This window comes from Myotis brandtii, unplaced genomic scaffold, assembly GCF_000412655.1.
Source record: "Myotis brandtii unplaced genomic scaffold, ASM41265v1 scaffold1043, whole genome shotgun sequence".
NCBI lineage: Eukaryota > Metazoa > Chordata > Mammalia > Chiroptera > Vespertilionidae > Myotis > Myotis brandtii.
Window position 1 is genome coordinate 1,584,643 of NW_005353510.1, and position 17,531 is coordinate 1,602,173.

General features: G+C 36.5%; 1 protein-coding gene across 3 annotated transcripts in view; it reads left to right on the plus strand.

Annotated features, from left to right (window-relative positions):
• SESN3 (sestrin 3) overlaps positions 1 to 17,531 on the plus strand; it is a 54,304-nt gene that overhangs the window by 24,748 nt on the left and 12,025 nt on the right. The window contains exons 1-6 of one of the 3 annotated variants that reach the window (XM_014538638.1): positions 4,886 to 4,908; positions 7,361 to 7,426; positions 9,995 to 10,192; positions 11,859 to 12,041; positions 15,291 to 15,527; positions 16,667 to 16,841. In XM_014538638.1, coding sequence (XP_014394124.1) covers positions 10,085 to 10,192; positions 11,859 to 12,041; positions 15,291 to 15,527; positions 16,667 to 16,841 — 703 coding nt within the window. In that variant the 5' untranslated portion in view covers positions 4,886 to 4,908; positions 7,361 to 7,426; positions 9,995 to 10,084. Of the gene's footprint in view, positions 1 to 4,885; positions 4,909 to 6,318; positions 6,710 to 7,360; positions 7,427 to 9,994; positions 10,193 to 11,858; positions 12,042 to 15,290; positions 15,528 to 16,666; positions 16,842 to 17,531 lie in introns of those variants that run through there. The other 2 variants (XM_005856742.2, XM_014538635.1) reach the window with 2 other exon arrangements.

The following is a 17,531-nucleotide window of genomic DNA, read 5'->3' on the forward strand; positions in this document are numbered from 1 at the left end:
ACCCTTGAGTCTGCAGGCCGATGCTCTATCCACTGAGCCAAACCGGTTAGGGCAATTAATTCCCTTTTAATGTGCATGAATTTTGTGCACCGGGCTACTAGTAAATTCATAAGCTTTGATATTTTAATGAATAGAATGTATTTTTTACTTTTTCATTTTTAATGAAATAAACTGAAGAAAAGTAAAATTAAGTTTAATAATTTATTTGAAAGTATTTAGTAGCTTTAAATGCAGCAATTATTTTTGGCATTCGGCATTTTCAGGGCAAGTAATTTACTGATTACATCTAAAGACATAATTTTAAGAATTTGTAACTTGTAAGTTTCTTAATTTTCTATTGAGATTAATTTTTATAAAGTGATCTGGTAAATTGTTTAGCTGTTAAGTGTCAAAATAAGCAATTTTCTAAATATAATTTATCTTTATCCTTTTAGTGTTTTGGTTTCCAGCAGATAATTAGGCATACTCTCAACTGATGTATTTCAAGTGTAACTTCTTTCAGCTATAACGTATCTGAAAAAAGATACTTCCCTTATGGTAGCATTCTTGAGATCACCCTTGAAAAATATCTCTTAGAACATATAGAACTGACATGTAGAAAGTAGCAGTTCCTATTATATAGTTACAATTTTTTCTTGATTGAAATTATGAGATTTCTTACTTATTTGAATTTTTAGTTATTTGAACATTGTCATCAAATTAAGACAAGATCCCAGCCGGTGTGCTCAGTGGTTGAGCATCAACCCATGAACCAGGGCCCATGCTCAGGTTTTGAGCTCAATCCTCAGTCAATCAATGGAAGCAGCCAATCAATGATTATCTCTCATCATTGATGTTTCTATCTCTCTCTCTCCCTCTTCCTTCCTCTCTCTGAAACCAATAAAAACATATTTAAAAAAAATTAAGACTGAAGAATAGTATCTTCTCCAACTTGCCTTTGTAGTTCATTTATTTTACTGTGGTTTTTTTTTTCAGTTTTAGTATTCAAATCAATTTTTATATCTATGAAGTAAGCTTAGTACATGTTTATTGTGCTTATTTTACTCCTGAATTTTTAGCCATTTTGTATCTTTTCATCAGCCCAGTAACTAGAATCAGGACTGATAATGCTATGGAGCAATGCTGTACCATAGAACCTTTGGCGATGATGGAAAAATTTTAGATTTGCATTGTCCATCATGGTACCCAGCAGCCACATGTGACTATGGCACCGTTGAAATGTAACTAGTGCAATTGAGACACTAAATTTTTAACTTTAATGTTAATCATCTTAAATTTAAATAGCTACATGTGGCTAGTAGCTACTGTAAATGGACTATGCAGCTAAAAAAGCCTCAAGGGCTTACTTGTTAGTTTTGGATTTTCATAGAAACAAAACAAGGCTTATGATTCAAAAGCTGTTGTACAAGATTCAGCACTAGTATGATCAAAGTCATTTGTTCCCCAGAATAAGATATTAGCTTTATACTAAACTAAGAGAGGAGGATATGGCAGTGTTGTTCTTCAGAACCAGTGCAGCAGCAGGTTATTTCACTTACAGAACAACCCTTCAATTATTCTATTAGAGTGGCATCTGCGGAGAAAATACAGCTATTCCAGTTTGGGGTGTTTTGTTTTACATTAGGGAAAATTAGCAGGAGAAAAATAAAAATAAGACCTTATTTTGTTTTGTGTTTTGGATTTTTTACATTTTTTATGTGTTGTCTTCTCAAAGCCTCCAAACGAGGGAAAGCCAAGACCTAATATTGATATTATTCTCAGTTGTGAGAGGAAAACTCTTATGGTTGAAGGGTCTGTTGAAAGGATGACAAAGATTTAGTTAGGGAAGAGCAATGATAGGATTTGGCAACTGTTTGAATACAGACTCCTAGGATAAAGAGTCAAGGATAGCTGTAAATTGGAGCCAGGGTAACTGAGGCGGGGGGTTGAGGGGAGTGATTTTATAACTTATAGAGGAGAGTAAGCAGGAATAGCTGGTTTGGGGTAGCAGATTAGTTTTAGATATGTTGATTTGAAGGTGCTAGTATTACAAACAGATGATGTCACAGGCAGTTCAGAATGCCCAGAGCCAGACCAAAAGGCTAAGCTCCTAGATGGATGTAAAAGATGCAGGGGTCAGTTGTATGGCTTGCTCATTTTCATATCACACATCCCTTTTTTCTACTCTCTTCTCCCAATATAGTGACTGTCACACAATTCAGTAGAATTTTGTTTGTGCAATAAAAGATGTAAGCCATGAAAGAAACACTTGAGAGAATGACTCTTGAAAGAAACGTAGGGAACGACTAGGAAAAGTGTGAAAGTGGACGAAGAAGTGGAGTGCGTGGTTCGGTGCTGTGGAAGCCCGGCAAGGGGAGAGTTGCACAGGAAGAGGCAGATCTGAATTGTGTTGGGTGGTGAGGAAGGCTGCTGATTACACAGCATCTCAGCTGGGATCTGAAGAGTGTGCTTACATGAAAAGCAGGAAGTAGTGGTTGTCCAGGGCTGAGGGGTGAGGGAAATGAGGAGTTGTTCAGTGGTGTAAAATTGCAGTTAGGAAGATGAAAAAATCCTAAACATCTGTTGTACAACACTGTTTACAGTAAAGAATACTGTACTGTACACTAAATTGTTAAGAAGGTAGACCTCGTGTGTTTTTTACCATCATTGTTTAAAAGGGACAAAAGAGGGGGGGAAATTCCTTGATATTTTTCTGGAGACTGTAATGTGAGCAGAAATTGAGACAAGGATTCTTTGGAACTGATTTTTTTTGTCTTTGCCCCCTGCATTGCTCCTGTCTGGATTCACTCTTAGTTTGGTTGAGAGGATTTCTGCAATTACATTAAAATGCTTGGTTATGGGATTGAGTAGGAGTAACCATCAAAGCAATAACTCTGCAGAGCAGTCATTTAACATTTCAGAAAGGCATTAAAATGCCTGAAGATGTGAATTTAAAAATAAGTGTCTTAGAGCAGCCCTCGCTTGTAGAACCTTCTGCGATGCCAGATGGAATCATCTGCACTCTCCTGTACAGTAGCCATAGCCACATGTGGCTGTTGGGCACTTGAATTGTGACTAGCGTGATTGAGAAACTGCATTTTTAACTTTATTTAATTTTAATTCATTTAAATTTAGTCACATGTGGCTGATTACTACCATATAAAGCAACACAGGTCAAGAGACTTCAGATAAGCTAGTTGGGGTATGAATGAAGTAGAAATTCAGTCCTTTTATTTCAAATCCCAAACATTTTGGATTTGAAATAAAAGCTGAAGAAAGGAGACCAGAACTTCAGCTTATGGTTTTAAAGTGAATCTTTTGGATCTGATGCAATCCTGTTTCTTTTGTGTTTGATCTTATCAGCTTTAAAAAGTTGATAGAAAGTATGTGGAGAAAAGAAACTTTCAGTAAAATGAGTTTACAGTAGAATTTATTAGCTGCTTTGGTCATTTTTAAAATTTTGTTTTTCACCTTCATATAAATATCCAAAGCAACCAACTGACACGATTGTAGAGTCCTCACCAGAAAAGGTGCTCCTTATACAGAATCAGGAGCTACCAGCCGTGGGCAAACTACAGCCCTCGGGCCGGATCCGGCCCGTTTGAAATGAATAAAACTAAAAAATAATAATAATAATAAAAAAAAATAAAAAAAAGACCGTACCCTTTTATGTAATGATGTTTACTTTGAATTTATATTAGTTCACACAAACACTCCATCCATGCTTTTGTTCCGGCCCTCCGGTCCAGTTTAAGAACCCGTTGTGGCCCTCGAGTCAAAAAGTTTGCCCATCCCTGAGCTAGACTGATCTTTCCAGTAGTGATGCCATTTCAAAAATGCAACTGAGGAGAAGGGTACTGATGGTGAAACTTAAAAATGTTAGTTTTTCCTTCTTTTCAGTGTCTAAACAACTCTTAGGTCAGGCACATTCTCTCTCCCTGGGCTATTGCAGTAACTTCCCAGCTGTTTTTGTGCCCGTGTGTATGTGTGTGTGGGGGGCATTGTTTTTGTGTGTGGGGTGTGTGTGTGTGTGTGTGTGTGAGACGCAGGGGCTATATCACTCCCAGAATTATATTATTGAAAACAGATCTCATCCACAGATATGCTTAAGAAATTTTACCTCAAATCAGTTTATAATAAAAAGTTTCCCACACATTTTTGGATATTGTTTTTCACTTTTGTAGTTAATGGGTTAAGTGGACATTTACTCAGCTGAAGGAAATAAACATGGTAAAATTTTTTTAAAAATTTTTATGTATTGATTTGAGAGAGAGATCAATTTGTTGCTCCACTGATTGAACCTGTAACCTTGGCATATCTGGATGACACTAACCAACTGAGCTACCCAGGCAGGGTGGTAAAACATTTTTTGTTAGTATATTGGAAACAAGAACTTTAACTATATTTACAGTCCAAACCCCAATAAATTCACATCTGGGAATCTTCCTAAAGAAACTAGCCTAAATACCACAAAATATGCCCCCAAAAACTCTTTGTACAAAGATATTTAAGATAGCATTATTTATAATAGTGAAAACTGTACACAACTTTGATATTCAACAATAGGGAAATAAAGTAAGTTGTAAATGCTAAAATTAATGTCTTCCCACATCACTTTGTGTATGGATCCACTATGGAACATATCATATGCTATATGCAGTTAGTTGCATGCAGTTCTGCCAATCTAACCATTCTTTGTGTCCCTATTGTGCCTAGCACAGTGTAAATGTTTAATAGTTTGCTGAATAAATGAATGTTGACACAAATGAAATTTTGTTTCAGTTGCTTATTAATTGGTTAAAACTAAGAGATGTTATATTCTTTTAAGTGCAGTAACTTTCAGTAATCTGAAAATGAATTTCAGATGCAAACATCTCTTATTCCAGAAAATATTATTGTAAGCAAAATAACAATTTCAAACATTTAAAGGTAAGTTTAAATGTGTGTGTATCAAATAGTGATTTTTTAAATAAACAAATCATCTTAGTAGTAAATCATTCTGCATCTCCAAATTCCCTTTGTACACTTTTATTTCTTCTCCCTGTATTTTTATGAATTTTATGTATTTTTATAAATGTAATTAAAAGAGTCCACTTACCTTCCTATTGGCATTTTTCTCCTCAAACCTATGATTTGTCCTCAGAATCAGTTTCTCTGACTTCATTGTTTATTTGAAATGATCAGTTGTAAGGGAAATTGCTTTTTACATACTAGTGCATTAGGCTATATTAAATGGAGAGTATTTAAGTTTTTACTTTATGTAACTTCCAGAGAGTAGCAAAGGGAAGAAATCTGTTATTTTCTTTGAAGTTATTTTTCTGGGTAAATCTTGATTATGGTTGATGTAGGCAAGAAATGCCAATATTTAAAATTTGAAATTATTTATTTTTACATGGAGTCCTCTAATGTACTTGACCAGTAAATTGAGATATATTTGTCATCACTTTATAAATATAACATAGATGATGCCTAGTTCTGAGTATGTAGCAGTTTAAGATTATCATTATTAAATATATTTATTTCTATAGAACCCTGGAATTTGATGATGAATTTGTGCCAAACTCATCAGGTCAGGGACCATATCTGTTTTGTTCATCACCCTGTGATTAAAGATCTGATTAAGCTCTTTTAAAAAATCATTGAATGCCTGACTGCCTACTTTTGCCAACTTGTATGGTGACTGCTTCCTAATAAAGTAAGGGATTGAAGCCACTATTTTGTGTTTGGTAGGCTGTTTGTAAGGAACAAAAAGACTCAGATTACTTTGTGCAGAGCTCAAGAAGGAGGGAGGAAGGGAGAGAAGAGAGCTATGATTAGGCTTTGCTTTCTCTAGTGAATCCATGGAAACTAGTGGTTTTCTCCTTAGAAGCAGGCATGGTTGATGCTTACTCTGGTGCCTCTTCATTATTCTCTCTTTGCTCCTGCTTCTGAGTGCTATTTGTTCCTCTTCTCCATCAGGTTACATTGCTTTCGTACAACTCCAGTACTCTAGAGTGACTTCTAGTGTTCTGGAATCCTACTGCTCCAGCTAATTACCCTCAGCTATTTAGGCAGAACTCTTTCACCAAGGCACCCATGGGCTGCAGGTCAGCTTCCATGTTTATTGGTCTAGTCCAGCGATTTTCAACCGCTGTGCCGCTAGAATTCTTAAAACATATAATACCTGACTATTTCATCCAGGGCACTGACTTCTTTTCCTCAGATTGTCAGAAAAAAAAATGACAATAGCCATCCAATGTGAATGAAATCAATATACCTTTCTTTTGTTGTCAGATCAGCAAAATACATTTTTTGGTGTGCTGCAGAATTTTAGTAATTAGTTTATGTGTGCCATAAGATAAAAAAGGTTGAAAATTGCTGCTTAGCCAGCTGTGGCCATGGGAAAGAGATATTGCCATCCTCAGATAAGAAATATACCTGGAGCTACCTCCTCAATTTAGACGCTTCCTGAGGAGGGCTTAGTGACAGCGAAAGCTTAATTTATTCTTTTCCTGTTCCCATGCTCTGTAATTTCCCACTCAGTGTTTATAATCTTTATAAACCATGGCACAGTCCCTATTTTTATATTACGGTTTTGGAGGACTTCTTTTTCAGAACTTTAAAATATTATTTGTATTATAGAAAATTAAGTGGGCATTTCTCCAATCTCTTCTCCTGCCTAAGAAGAACTTCAAAGCCGGAGGGCCTCCCTTGACTATTCCTGCTCCTCCACATGCCTATGGAGAAGGAAGTTAGTCCCTGATTGGAATTTTTGTGGCTTACAGATAATCACACTTAAATGGGGATCTAACAGATCAACATGTCATTGGCAATCTACCAGTTGTTAATACTAAATAGAATAGCAAGTGTCACAATAAGCATTGTTGTGTTCTCCTGTTTCTTAGGTTAAATTAACTTATACTTCTCCAAGTTTTACATTTTTCTTACTTAAACCCTCAAAACTTTATCTTTGATATAATTATTCCTATTTTATTTTTAAAAACCACGCAGGTCAAGTCAGTCATTGCTTTGGGGAGTTGCATGGAATTTAATTCTTTGAATTTAAACTTTCCTTTAGCTTTCAATTTGAGGTACTGTTAGGCAGGTTTTTATTATAGAGGCTGATAGTTTTCATTCATGTCAGCTATGGACTAAAAGTCTATGGCGCTGTAGAATGTGCCTGAGGAAGTGACATTTTGGGAGCCTACTGTGCACGCAGCATTGGTTAGGAGCTGGCCCCATTATCTTATTCATACAGTGGCCCTATGGTTTTTGTTGATCTGAGACCTAATACTGATTTTACATAATTCTGTTTTAGTACTTTAGCAAAAAGCATGCACCAGTGTAACTTTCTTAGAAATTCTGTCGCCACTAATACATACAACTTCTCTTTTAACAACAGGATAAAAGGATCAGAGTGTCTCAGCCCTTGACAAGAGGACCAAGTGCCTTTATTCCAGAGAAGGAAGTAAGTTTATTTGTCATAAAATACATGACAGGCTGATAAATAGTAATTATATCAAGGAATATCTCCATTTTTTAATATGGAAATAAACATGTGTTTTGCTCGTTTCTTATTTACATGTCAGAAAACTACGGAGATATTTTCTTTTCAAGTTCACTTAAAATATTGTATGTGTAATAATCTGCCTAAAATAATCGTTATTATTAGTAAGATTAGAAACAAATTTTAACATGTTTGATTTCAAATATAACTTTTCTGAGCAAAGCAGTTAACAGTCATAAAATTTAATATTAATCTGAAGGTTTTAGGTTTTAAAATGGCCACTGTCATGTTGATTATAGGTTACATAAATGTTAAGAAAGGATATTTTGAAATGAAAAAGTAAGTTTCCCAACTAAACCTGTTACGTTTCCTTATTAAACCAGTTATTAAACAAAACATGGTATTACATCACCAGTAGTTATTCTTTTCATTTGTTTCTAAGTCTTGATTGTACAAAATGCTACAGAGTCTCTGATAAAATCTGTACCTTTGGTGAGGGTGGGGAGTCAAGGTGGGGAATGCAAGAAGGAAAGATTGTAAAATGACACAAAGGAGATTAAAATCAGGACAGGATTTGTGCCTGTTGTGTGGGTGTGCATCTCTATGAGGATCACAGCAATGTGCAGGACCTTCTAGATTCCTAGATGCCTCTCAGATACACGTAGGCTAAGAAACGTTTGGGAACCACTAATAAAGGAGTTTTTCTCTGCTTCAAGGGGTTATTAACTCATATTGAATATGGTTATATATACTGATTCACTATGTATTGCAAAGATAGCATTTATCTCAAAGCATCAACATAATTCCCATATTGTTCTGAAATTAGTCAACAAATATTTATAGAGCATCTATTTTGTGCCAGGCATTGTCTTAATGGATGAGTAGAATTCAAATAAGACAGTCTAGGTCATTGCCAAAGTCAGCAGTTCCTTTACCTTCATTTCACTTTTTTAGTGACCTTGCAATTTAAATGAAAGATAGCAGTAATGTTTTAGGGGCTCAGTGACTATAGCTGACCTAGGAGGTGGCCATGCATTAAGAAACTGCTGTGCTAGCACCTAGTTCCCTCATATAGCATAGGTGTTACATATAAAGACTTCCTGAAAGAATCACTTTCACAGTATATATTTGAAGATAATCTGATCTGCAAAAGCTATCACTGTTTTCAGGATCTATTGCATTATATCAATCATTTGTTAATGTATGTTAGACATCAGTTTAACAGAAGAAACTTCTGCTGGGGAAAACAGAACAAAAACAACAAATACCTGGTATACTATCCCTAATTATATGTAGTTTATCAGGATCCTATTATTTTTAACAATCATCTTGGTCCCTATAGTTAACAAAATGGGGGAAATGGGTAAATGAACATATATTTTGGCTTTCTAATGAGCTAAAGTGAAATTGCTTTTTTACACCATTGTAATTAGCATTTCTTTGCAATTTACACTTTTCAAACATTATATTTCCTTTGGGATTAAATTTTTCTGTCAGTAGTGCCTTTTATATAACTTATGTAAAGAAGAGACTGTGGAGCCAGCCCTGTAAATTAACAGGGTTTCTTACGAGCAGTGTGGGTCTTTAAGAGATCTGTTTCCAGAGCAGGCTCTGCTAATCATGAGGTGCATGAGTTTAAATTTAATCTTGAATTTAATACAAGGAATACATTCTTTTTAAGTCTAGAACTCTAACTCTAAAATCAGTAAGTAATGAACCAGTACTAGAAATAGTATCTCATGCCTATTCATTCCCACAGAGCTGGGTCCTTCTACAAGGTGCTAATAAGCTCTTTACACCTTCCAAGCCAATTCTTGGTGTGATGCCCAACCTGTCATTGTGTATAAAATTATAATACAAAAAACCTATTTTTGAGTAAGCTCTATCGATTCCCTAGGATGGAGGGTGTCCATTTTAATAACTTACCTTGATTTTATAATTAACATCATAGTCTCAAAATAGGAACGACAGTATTTTCATGTTATTAATTTTTCAATTAACACTTTCCCAAAAATTATCATATTTTCCTTTGTCCCTAAAAAGGATTTCAGAAGGCCCCTTTATGATTTTGAAAAACAAAAACAAAGGATCAGACTGAAAATATTTGTCTAAAGATAATGTGATTAAATAACTTCATAGGCTATTGACATAAAATTATAGATGTATATAATCAAATGCCACTATTTTGCCTCAGCACAAATTGGTGTGACAATGGCCACGCATGTGGGCCCTGAAATATTTGCCTTATGTTCCTGGCAAAGCAGATGGAAGCTTCTTTTCTCCGATTTCATAGCTGTGTGTGCAATGTTTGATAATTTGACATTTGTTGTTTAATAAATGATGGTACCAGAGCCAAAAATGAGTGGTGCTTTCTTTTTACTTCTGTTTCCCATATGAGCAACTGTGTAATTCCAGCATCTGTTAATATCAAAAGAACATTCATTTGCTTCAATAGTGGCATAATTTATGTAAACCAAGGGTGTGTTTACTTCTCAATAATTATCTTGTTTTGGGTTTCTTGGTTGTAAGGTTGCTCAAGCAAACACAGCGGATGAACGTACTAACTTTCTTGTGGAAGAATACTCTACATCCGGTCGTCTGGACAACATCACCCAGGTCATGAGTCTGCACACTCAGTACCTGGAGTCTTTCCTGCGGAGCCAGTTCTACATGCTGCGCATGGACGGCCCCCTTCCTCTACCACACAGGCACTACATCGCAATAATGGTGACGCTGCGCTCACTTCTTTCTTCTTCCCTCTAGCATTATGAGTGTGGGTGTGTAGAACGAAGTATAATTGTAAGGACTTAAGAATTCAAGAAGGCTGTGGCCTTTTGGATACCAGGTCCCTTGGGTACATTCTGAATGCTTTAAACCACTTAATGTACTGAAAATTTCTCATTTAATTTTCACTAAAATCATTTTCTATACTTACTCTCTTATGATTAAAGATGCTTGTAGGGGCCAAAGTAATATTCCACAGGGTTTGCTTTTGCTCTTGATATCTTGTTTTTATTATTAGTATAAAACCAGTTTGTGACATTTTATTTAGTCATTTTATACATGAAAATAATTACTATTTTGGCTAAGAGGAAAGTACCAGTCTGCACCAATGGAGACTCTGGAGAAGAGAAGAATTCTTAAGTGAATGATAATACTTTTAAGTATAGTACTTGGCACTAGTTAACTAGTTAATGTTTGTGGGAGAGAATTATAAATTGGGGTGTTAGGCAGCAGGAATGAGAAGGGTAGAAAGAAGCAGTGTTACAGTTGCACTATTACCAGAGAAAAAGAGGAATGAATGTGATGCAAGTGCTTTATATTTGGAGATTTAGACCAGCTGGGCTGGCAGAGCTAGCAGAGATGGCCAGGACTTAGCAGATTGGTTTTACCAGGTTTACTTTGATTATCTTGTTTATGGTCTCACTGAAGTTTTAAACAAACACAAAAGGCAGCATTCTGTTTTATTGAATGATGAACTTGACTAAGAATATAATTTTAGCTTAAGGTTTTGATGACAGTAAGGCTGAAAACAGACCTAGAATGGTCATAAAGTAAGAAAGAAATAAAGATATAGAAATAATAAAACAACACTGTTTTACTGAGGAGCACTGAGGAAAGGAGCTGCAATAGTTTGTTGTGTGTGGGTTTATCTAGTTTTCAGTATCATGGCTGATTTTGGCTGCATAGGAGGGAAAGGGTCAGTGATCTTCAGTTTCTGCTCAGTGGTGTGCACAGATAAGACTGATGTCACAGTTATACCAAAGGCAATAAGACAGTGGTTCTCAACCTTCTGGCCCTTTAAATACAATTCCTCATGTTGTGACCCAACCATAAAATTATTTTCGTTGCTACTTCATAACTGTAATGTTGCTACTGTTATGAATCGTAATGTAAGTATCTGATATGCAGGATGGTCTTAGGCAACCCCTGTGAAAGGGTCGTTGGACCGCCAAAGGGGTCGCGACTCACAGGTTGAGAACCGCTGCAATAAGAGAATTACCCAAATTAGAATGCATTCTGAATTGGTAGAATACAAGTTAATGAGATTTTATTGTTTTAAATAGAGTACAGTTGATGTAATTTACCATAATGAAACAAACATGTACTTTCTTCACAAAATAAGAAAGTGGCTTTTAAGTTGACTGGCACCAACTTCTAGATGAGGAAGTAATTGACTTTGTGTGACAATTCATGTGCTTATACAAGTGTCAGCTTCCTGTATTGATTCAAGAATCTGGCCTCATTGTGATGAAAGTTTTAGAAGGAGGAATATTCTGTAAGACAAGAATTACTGGCTATAAAAATGATTAATTCCATCTAGATTTTTGTTTAGAAATAGTAGAATAAGACTCTACCATGACTTTTTATCAACTAACTCTTTGTGTTTTAGGCTGCAGCTAGACATCAGTGTTCTTACCTAATAAACATGCATGTGGATGAATTCCTAAAGACAGGAGGTATCGCTGAGTGGTTGAATGGTTTGAAATATGTACCACAAAGACTGAAAAACCTTAATGAAATAAATAAGCTGCTAGCACACCGACCCTGGCTGATCACGAAAGAGCACATTCAGGTACTGGATGTTTCTTTAAAATAAAAAAAATATTTACTAATGATTCCAACTGAGTAATTTTCTAGTTAAGTATTTTGCTTAAGACTCAATTTTTAAAAGTTGCATATATTAGGAACTTGAAAAATATATGTAGAAAAATAAATTTAGGAAGTCAGTGGGTTTACTATAAGTATGAATGACTGCTTCTCTTTGAGTAATCAATAATTAGCTTGCACAAGTGCTTTGAGTGGCTATGAGAAAAGCAGTGGGCAGAAGAAAGAAAATACACAGGCATGATAGGATACCTGGGGTCTAGTCTCTCCTCTGCTCCTCACAAGGTTGTGACCTTCAGTAAATTAACTTCTGTGGGCCTCAGTAGTTCCCCTGCTATAAAATAAGGGGCCTAGATTCCATGAGTTCTAAGCTCTTTTCCAGTTCTAACATTTAATCATTTTAAGATTTTCATGGAATGGTTTTGCAAATAAGAAGTGATTTGCCAGCTGGTGTGTGAATGTTTAAATGCCTGTGATGGCATTTAGAGTTGTGATGGACTAAGCACTTGTACTTCAAAAGGACCTTTCATCAAAGGCCAGCAGGGTGAGGTGGTTAGAGAATATTCTCAACACTGTGTGGGGCACTTAATAACTAATAAATAGGAGCAATCATCTAAATTATTGTCAATACAAGCCTAAGGCATTTAAAGTCTCTGCTTCTAATGCATTGAGATGTCCTTTTAAAAAAATATTACTAGATTACATTTTTGTTAGTTATTTGCCCAGTTATACTCACTTAGTTTTTGTCAATCTGTATATGCTCAGATTTCAATTACCTGTTTGGGAATCTCTGAAGAACAATGTTGTCCTGATGCTTATGTTCTGGTTTTGCAATATGTTCGTTAGATAAAGGAGTCACTCATTATTTTTATGTCACATGTTAATTACTTTGTGTCAGAAACTGGTGGGTCTAAAAGGATGGACACTGCCCTTGGGCCTGCTTGGAGTCTAGAGGAAGAGAGACAGTGATGACAGAATTAATAGCATATGAATGTGTGAGTAAAGAGAATTGATCCCCAGGTTTCATGAAAGAGGTCACATTTGAGCTACATCTTGAAGAATAAGGGGGAGTTTTGGAATAGAAGAGGACATTCCAGACCTAGAGCAGAGTATCTACACTAATAAAAAACAAAGATGCTAATTGACTGTACCTTCGCTACACCCATCAGCCAATCAGAAGAGTATGCAAATTAACCCAACAAAGATGGCTGTTAAATTTGCATACTGCAGGCGGGGCGGGACAGCGTGATCGGCCACGCGCCCCGCCGCCATCTGGGCCTGCCATCTGTGACCCGGGGAGGCAGGGCAGGCACTGCGGGGTCAGGCCTGCCATCTGCTACCCGTGGAGCGGGCCTAAGCCAGCAGGTGGTTATCTCCCGAGAGGTCCCAGACTGTGAGAGGGCACAGGTCGGGCTGAGGGATCCCCCCGCCAGTGCACAAATTTTTGTTCACTGGGCCTCTAGTGGAATATTATGATATGCTGAAAAAGTACTTAGCAGCTTTAGGTTACTGAAGTGAAGGAGTGGTTATGTGCAGTGGGGACAGGGGATGGAAAGAATTGGGATCCTATTGTATGACCCAATGAATACTGTGTTAAAGAATTTGTGTTTTACCCTCAGAAAGGTATGGTACCTCACAGAGTGCACAAAACAGTCCTTCAAAATGTTAGAAAATGTGTATGTGTATTCATATGTCATTCTTTTATAACTTTTGTTTCATAATAGTATTATAGTACATGTATATAACTATAAAATTTTGTAAATATATATTAATTTGTAAATAAATGTATTATCAGAGGTAGGCTTCCAATTGTTACTGATAGAAATATATGTGCTCAAAAGAGCTTAGAAACTATGATAGAGAGTCAAGAATCATTAAGGTTTTGAGCTGAGTTGCAATATGAGTATATTTGTTGATGCAGAAGATAAATTATAGATGGTACAGACTAGAAGCAGGGATGCCAGTCATAAAACAGTTGCAGTAATCCACCTGAGAGATTACCTTTTTTAAATTCATAGGCAGATGAAGAGGAGGGATCAGTATATAGTTATTCTGCATAAGAATAAGCAGGACTTAGTGACTGGCAGAATGTGAGGATGAAAAAGGAAGTGGGGTAGGAGAACCATTTTAAGGTTCTACCTTCCTGACTGGGCAAAAGGCAATGGCTTGAGCAGGAGATAACACACAGGCCTGAGAACAGGAAATTGTGGCATCCATGTAATGATATCCAGCTACTGGAGGAACTTCAGGTCTGTAACTCAAGATAAAGGATAGAGAAGAAATAAAATTGGATAGTTATTTACAGACTAGAGGCCCAGTGCACGAATTTGTGCACAGGTGGGGTCCCTTGGCCTAGCCGGCGATTGAGGCCGATCGGGCTGGCCGGTTGGGGGGAGGGACTGCGGGAGGTTGGCCTGCCATGGGAGGTTTGCTGTGGGAGTGCACTGACCACCAGGGGGCTGCTCCTTCATTGAGCATCTGCCCCTTGGTGGTCAGTGCGCATCATAGATACTGGCCAGTTGTCCGGTCATAATGGTCACTTAGGCTTTTATATATATAGATAAGCAAAGGTCAGGTTGAAGGAATGAATGATCCATTCAGGGAGAAATTGCACAAAAGAAGATCATGGGCAGAATAGAGAAGCCAACATTGTGGAGACAAGTAGAAAAAGGAGGAGTCTGCTAGGGAGATGAATTCCAAGAAGGAAGCAAGGAAAATGTAAATTCTACAGAGATCAAATAGGATAAGGACTAAAAAGAAATAGAAAATAGCTTCAGGAGTTTGTTTGAAAAAGAAATCAGATTACATTACAATAAAAAAGAAGTGAATATGAGGTGAGAAATTTGAAATGATGAATATTGGCTATCCTTTCACATCCCTCCCCGGCCGTGATCGTTCACCGGTGGGGTCCCTCAGCCTGGCCTGCTCCCTCTTGCAATCTGGGCTGAGGGACCCCACCCCCACCCCGAGTACACGAATATCGTGTACTGGGCCTCTACTATATATATATGAATTTAGGTGAAACCACAACAAAATCATAGTTAGGTTTGATAGTGTAATGTAAATCTTTAATATAGGAAACATTTTTAAAAGAGAATTTTAAGTTTTATTCATATAAATGAACATATATGAAATTTAATAGATTTTTCTATGCTTTCTATTGCTTTGTAGCAGTCTGTGATTTTCATTTTTACTCTGATTTGCTTTCTCATTTTAGAAACTTGTCAAAACTGGAGAAAATAATTGGTCTCTGCCCGAACTGGTACATGCTGTGGTCCTACTGACACATTATCATGCTTTGGCAAGCTTTGTTTTTGGTAGTGGCATCAATCCGGAGAGAGATCCAGAAATCTCCAATGGATTCAGGCTAATATCAGTCAACAATTTCTGTGTTTGTGACCTCGCTAATGACAACAACATAGAGAATGCATCCCTTACAGGCAACAACTTCGGGGTCAGTTTTCTCCTCTCCTTATTGTTTTGCCTTTGTAATTTCTTTCTTTCTTTTTTTTTTTTAAAATATATATTTTATTGATTTTTTTTTTACAGAGAGGAAGGGAGAGGGATAGAGAGTTAGAAACATCGATGAGAGAGAAACATCCATCAGCTGCCTCCTGCACACTCCCTACTGGGGATGTGCCCGCAACCAAGGTACAGGCCCTTGACCGGACTCAAACCTGGGACCCTTGAGTCTATCCACTGAGCCAAACCAGTTAGGGCACCTTTGTAATTTCTAAAATTAAAAATATCTAGAGGGCCCAGCTGGTGTTGCTCAGTGGTTGAGTGTTGCCATGAACCAAGAGGTCACCGGTTCAATTCCCAGTCAGAACATATGCCTGGGTTGTGGGCTCGATTCCCAGTAGGTGGCATGCAGGAGGCAGCCAATTGATGCTGTTTCTCTCTCATCAATGTTTCTAACTCTATCCCTATCCCTTCCTTTCTCTCTAAAAATCAATAAAAACATTTTAAAAATATCTACAGAGAATTTATTCTCTGATTAAATAGGATATATATATCCAAATATATTTATATTTGACATATTTTAGCATAATTTTTACTATAAAAATGTATCCTGTACCTGAAATTCTGAATTGTCTTGAAGAGGCTTTTACAGCAAATAGATATTATTACAAATCATAAAGACTAAAAAACAAGGCTGCATTCCAGTGATCCTAGGCTTTTAATGTTAGACCCTTTGAACAGCAGATCCTAGAACAGTTTATCTTTGGTCCATAAGATGCTGGACCAACCAATAGAAAATATATCTTATGACAGAAAAATTAGAAATTTGAAGCAGCCTCACTTTAAAAAATAAACCATAATATGATTTAATATATACCAAATGCTAGAATTCTAGATCAAATATATCTCTAAACTTTCTACTGGTATATTTTATAACTGAGGTAAAAACATCATACTTCTGAAAATGTTTGAAGCTGTGATATGATTTTCTTTGGAGTTGGTGGAAATCCCACTCAGGAACTTAATAATAGTACTGATGCCTCTGTACACCACAAGGTGACTGTGGGAGGTAGAGATGTTTACTGGAACCACTTCTAATATTAATAACACCATCATCTTACCTGTCTCCAGATTGTAGGTTCCCTAAGTGAGCTGGAGGCCTTAATGGAAAGAATGAAAAGGCTTCAAGAAGAAAGGGAAGATGGAGACACATCTCAGGAAGAAATGACCACTCGTTTTGAGAAGGAGACGAAAGAAAGTCTTTTCGTTGTCTCTGGAGATACTTTTCATTCATTTCCTCATTCAGGTGCCTTTTTTTCACTATCTTTTAGTTGTTCTTGGAACCCTGACAGACCACCTTCAGTGTTTTCCATGTGTATTTGTAAAAATGATTGTGCTACCACGTTCCTTTTATTTCTTCCCCGTCCTCTGCGTTAATAGATGGTATACCTGACACTGTTGCTTCCTCTATTATGTTGGTTCATCTCTGAATATATTTCAGATCCAGTTGGGAGGAACGCCCAACTTTGTACTTCATACTCTATCCTGGATAAAATGTAATTCAAAGCAGACCAGTAGCTTATAAAATTAGATAGAAATATTTAATTCATCCTATTTTTGTGAATTTTTTTTTCATGATCAGTGAAATCCTGTTTCAATAGATATAATTTTTTAAAAATATCTCTGCCTTTTTTGTGGGTGGAGAGTGTGTAGGAGGACTATTCTCACACTGCTGCTTTTCCACGTTAGTTTAAAATTACATTGTACTTGCATTTGCATTTCTTTGGAGAAATCTTTGGAATTTATAAAAACATATTATTTGGGTTATTTTCTTAGGTTGAATTTGGAGGAATTTATTCCATACTTAAAGCTAGGCTTCTTTGCTGTAGTCTTAAACATACGTTTTTATCTAATACTCTAAGAGACTTTGAAAAAGGAGGGAAACTTTTTAATTATGACTAAAAAAGATATTAAACACCATGTAGTAAGTGTTATT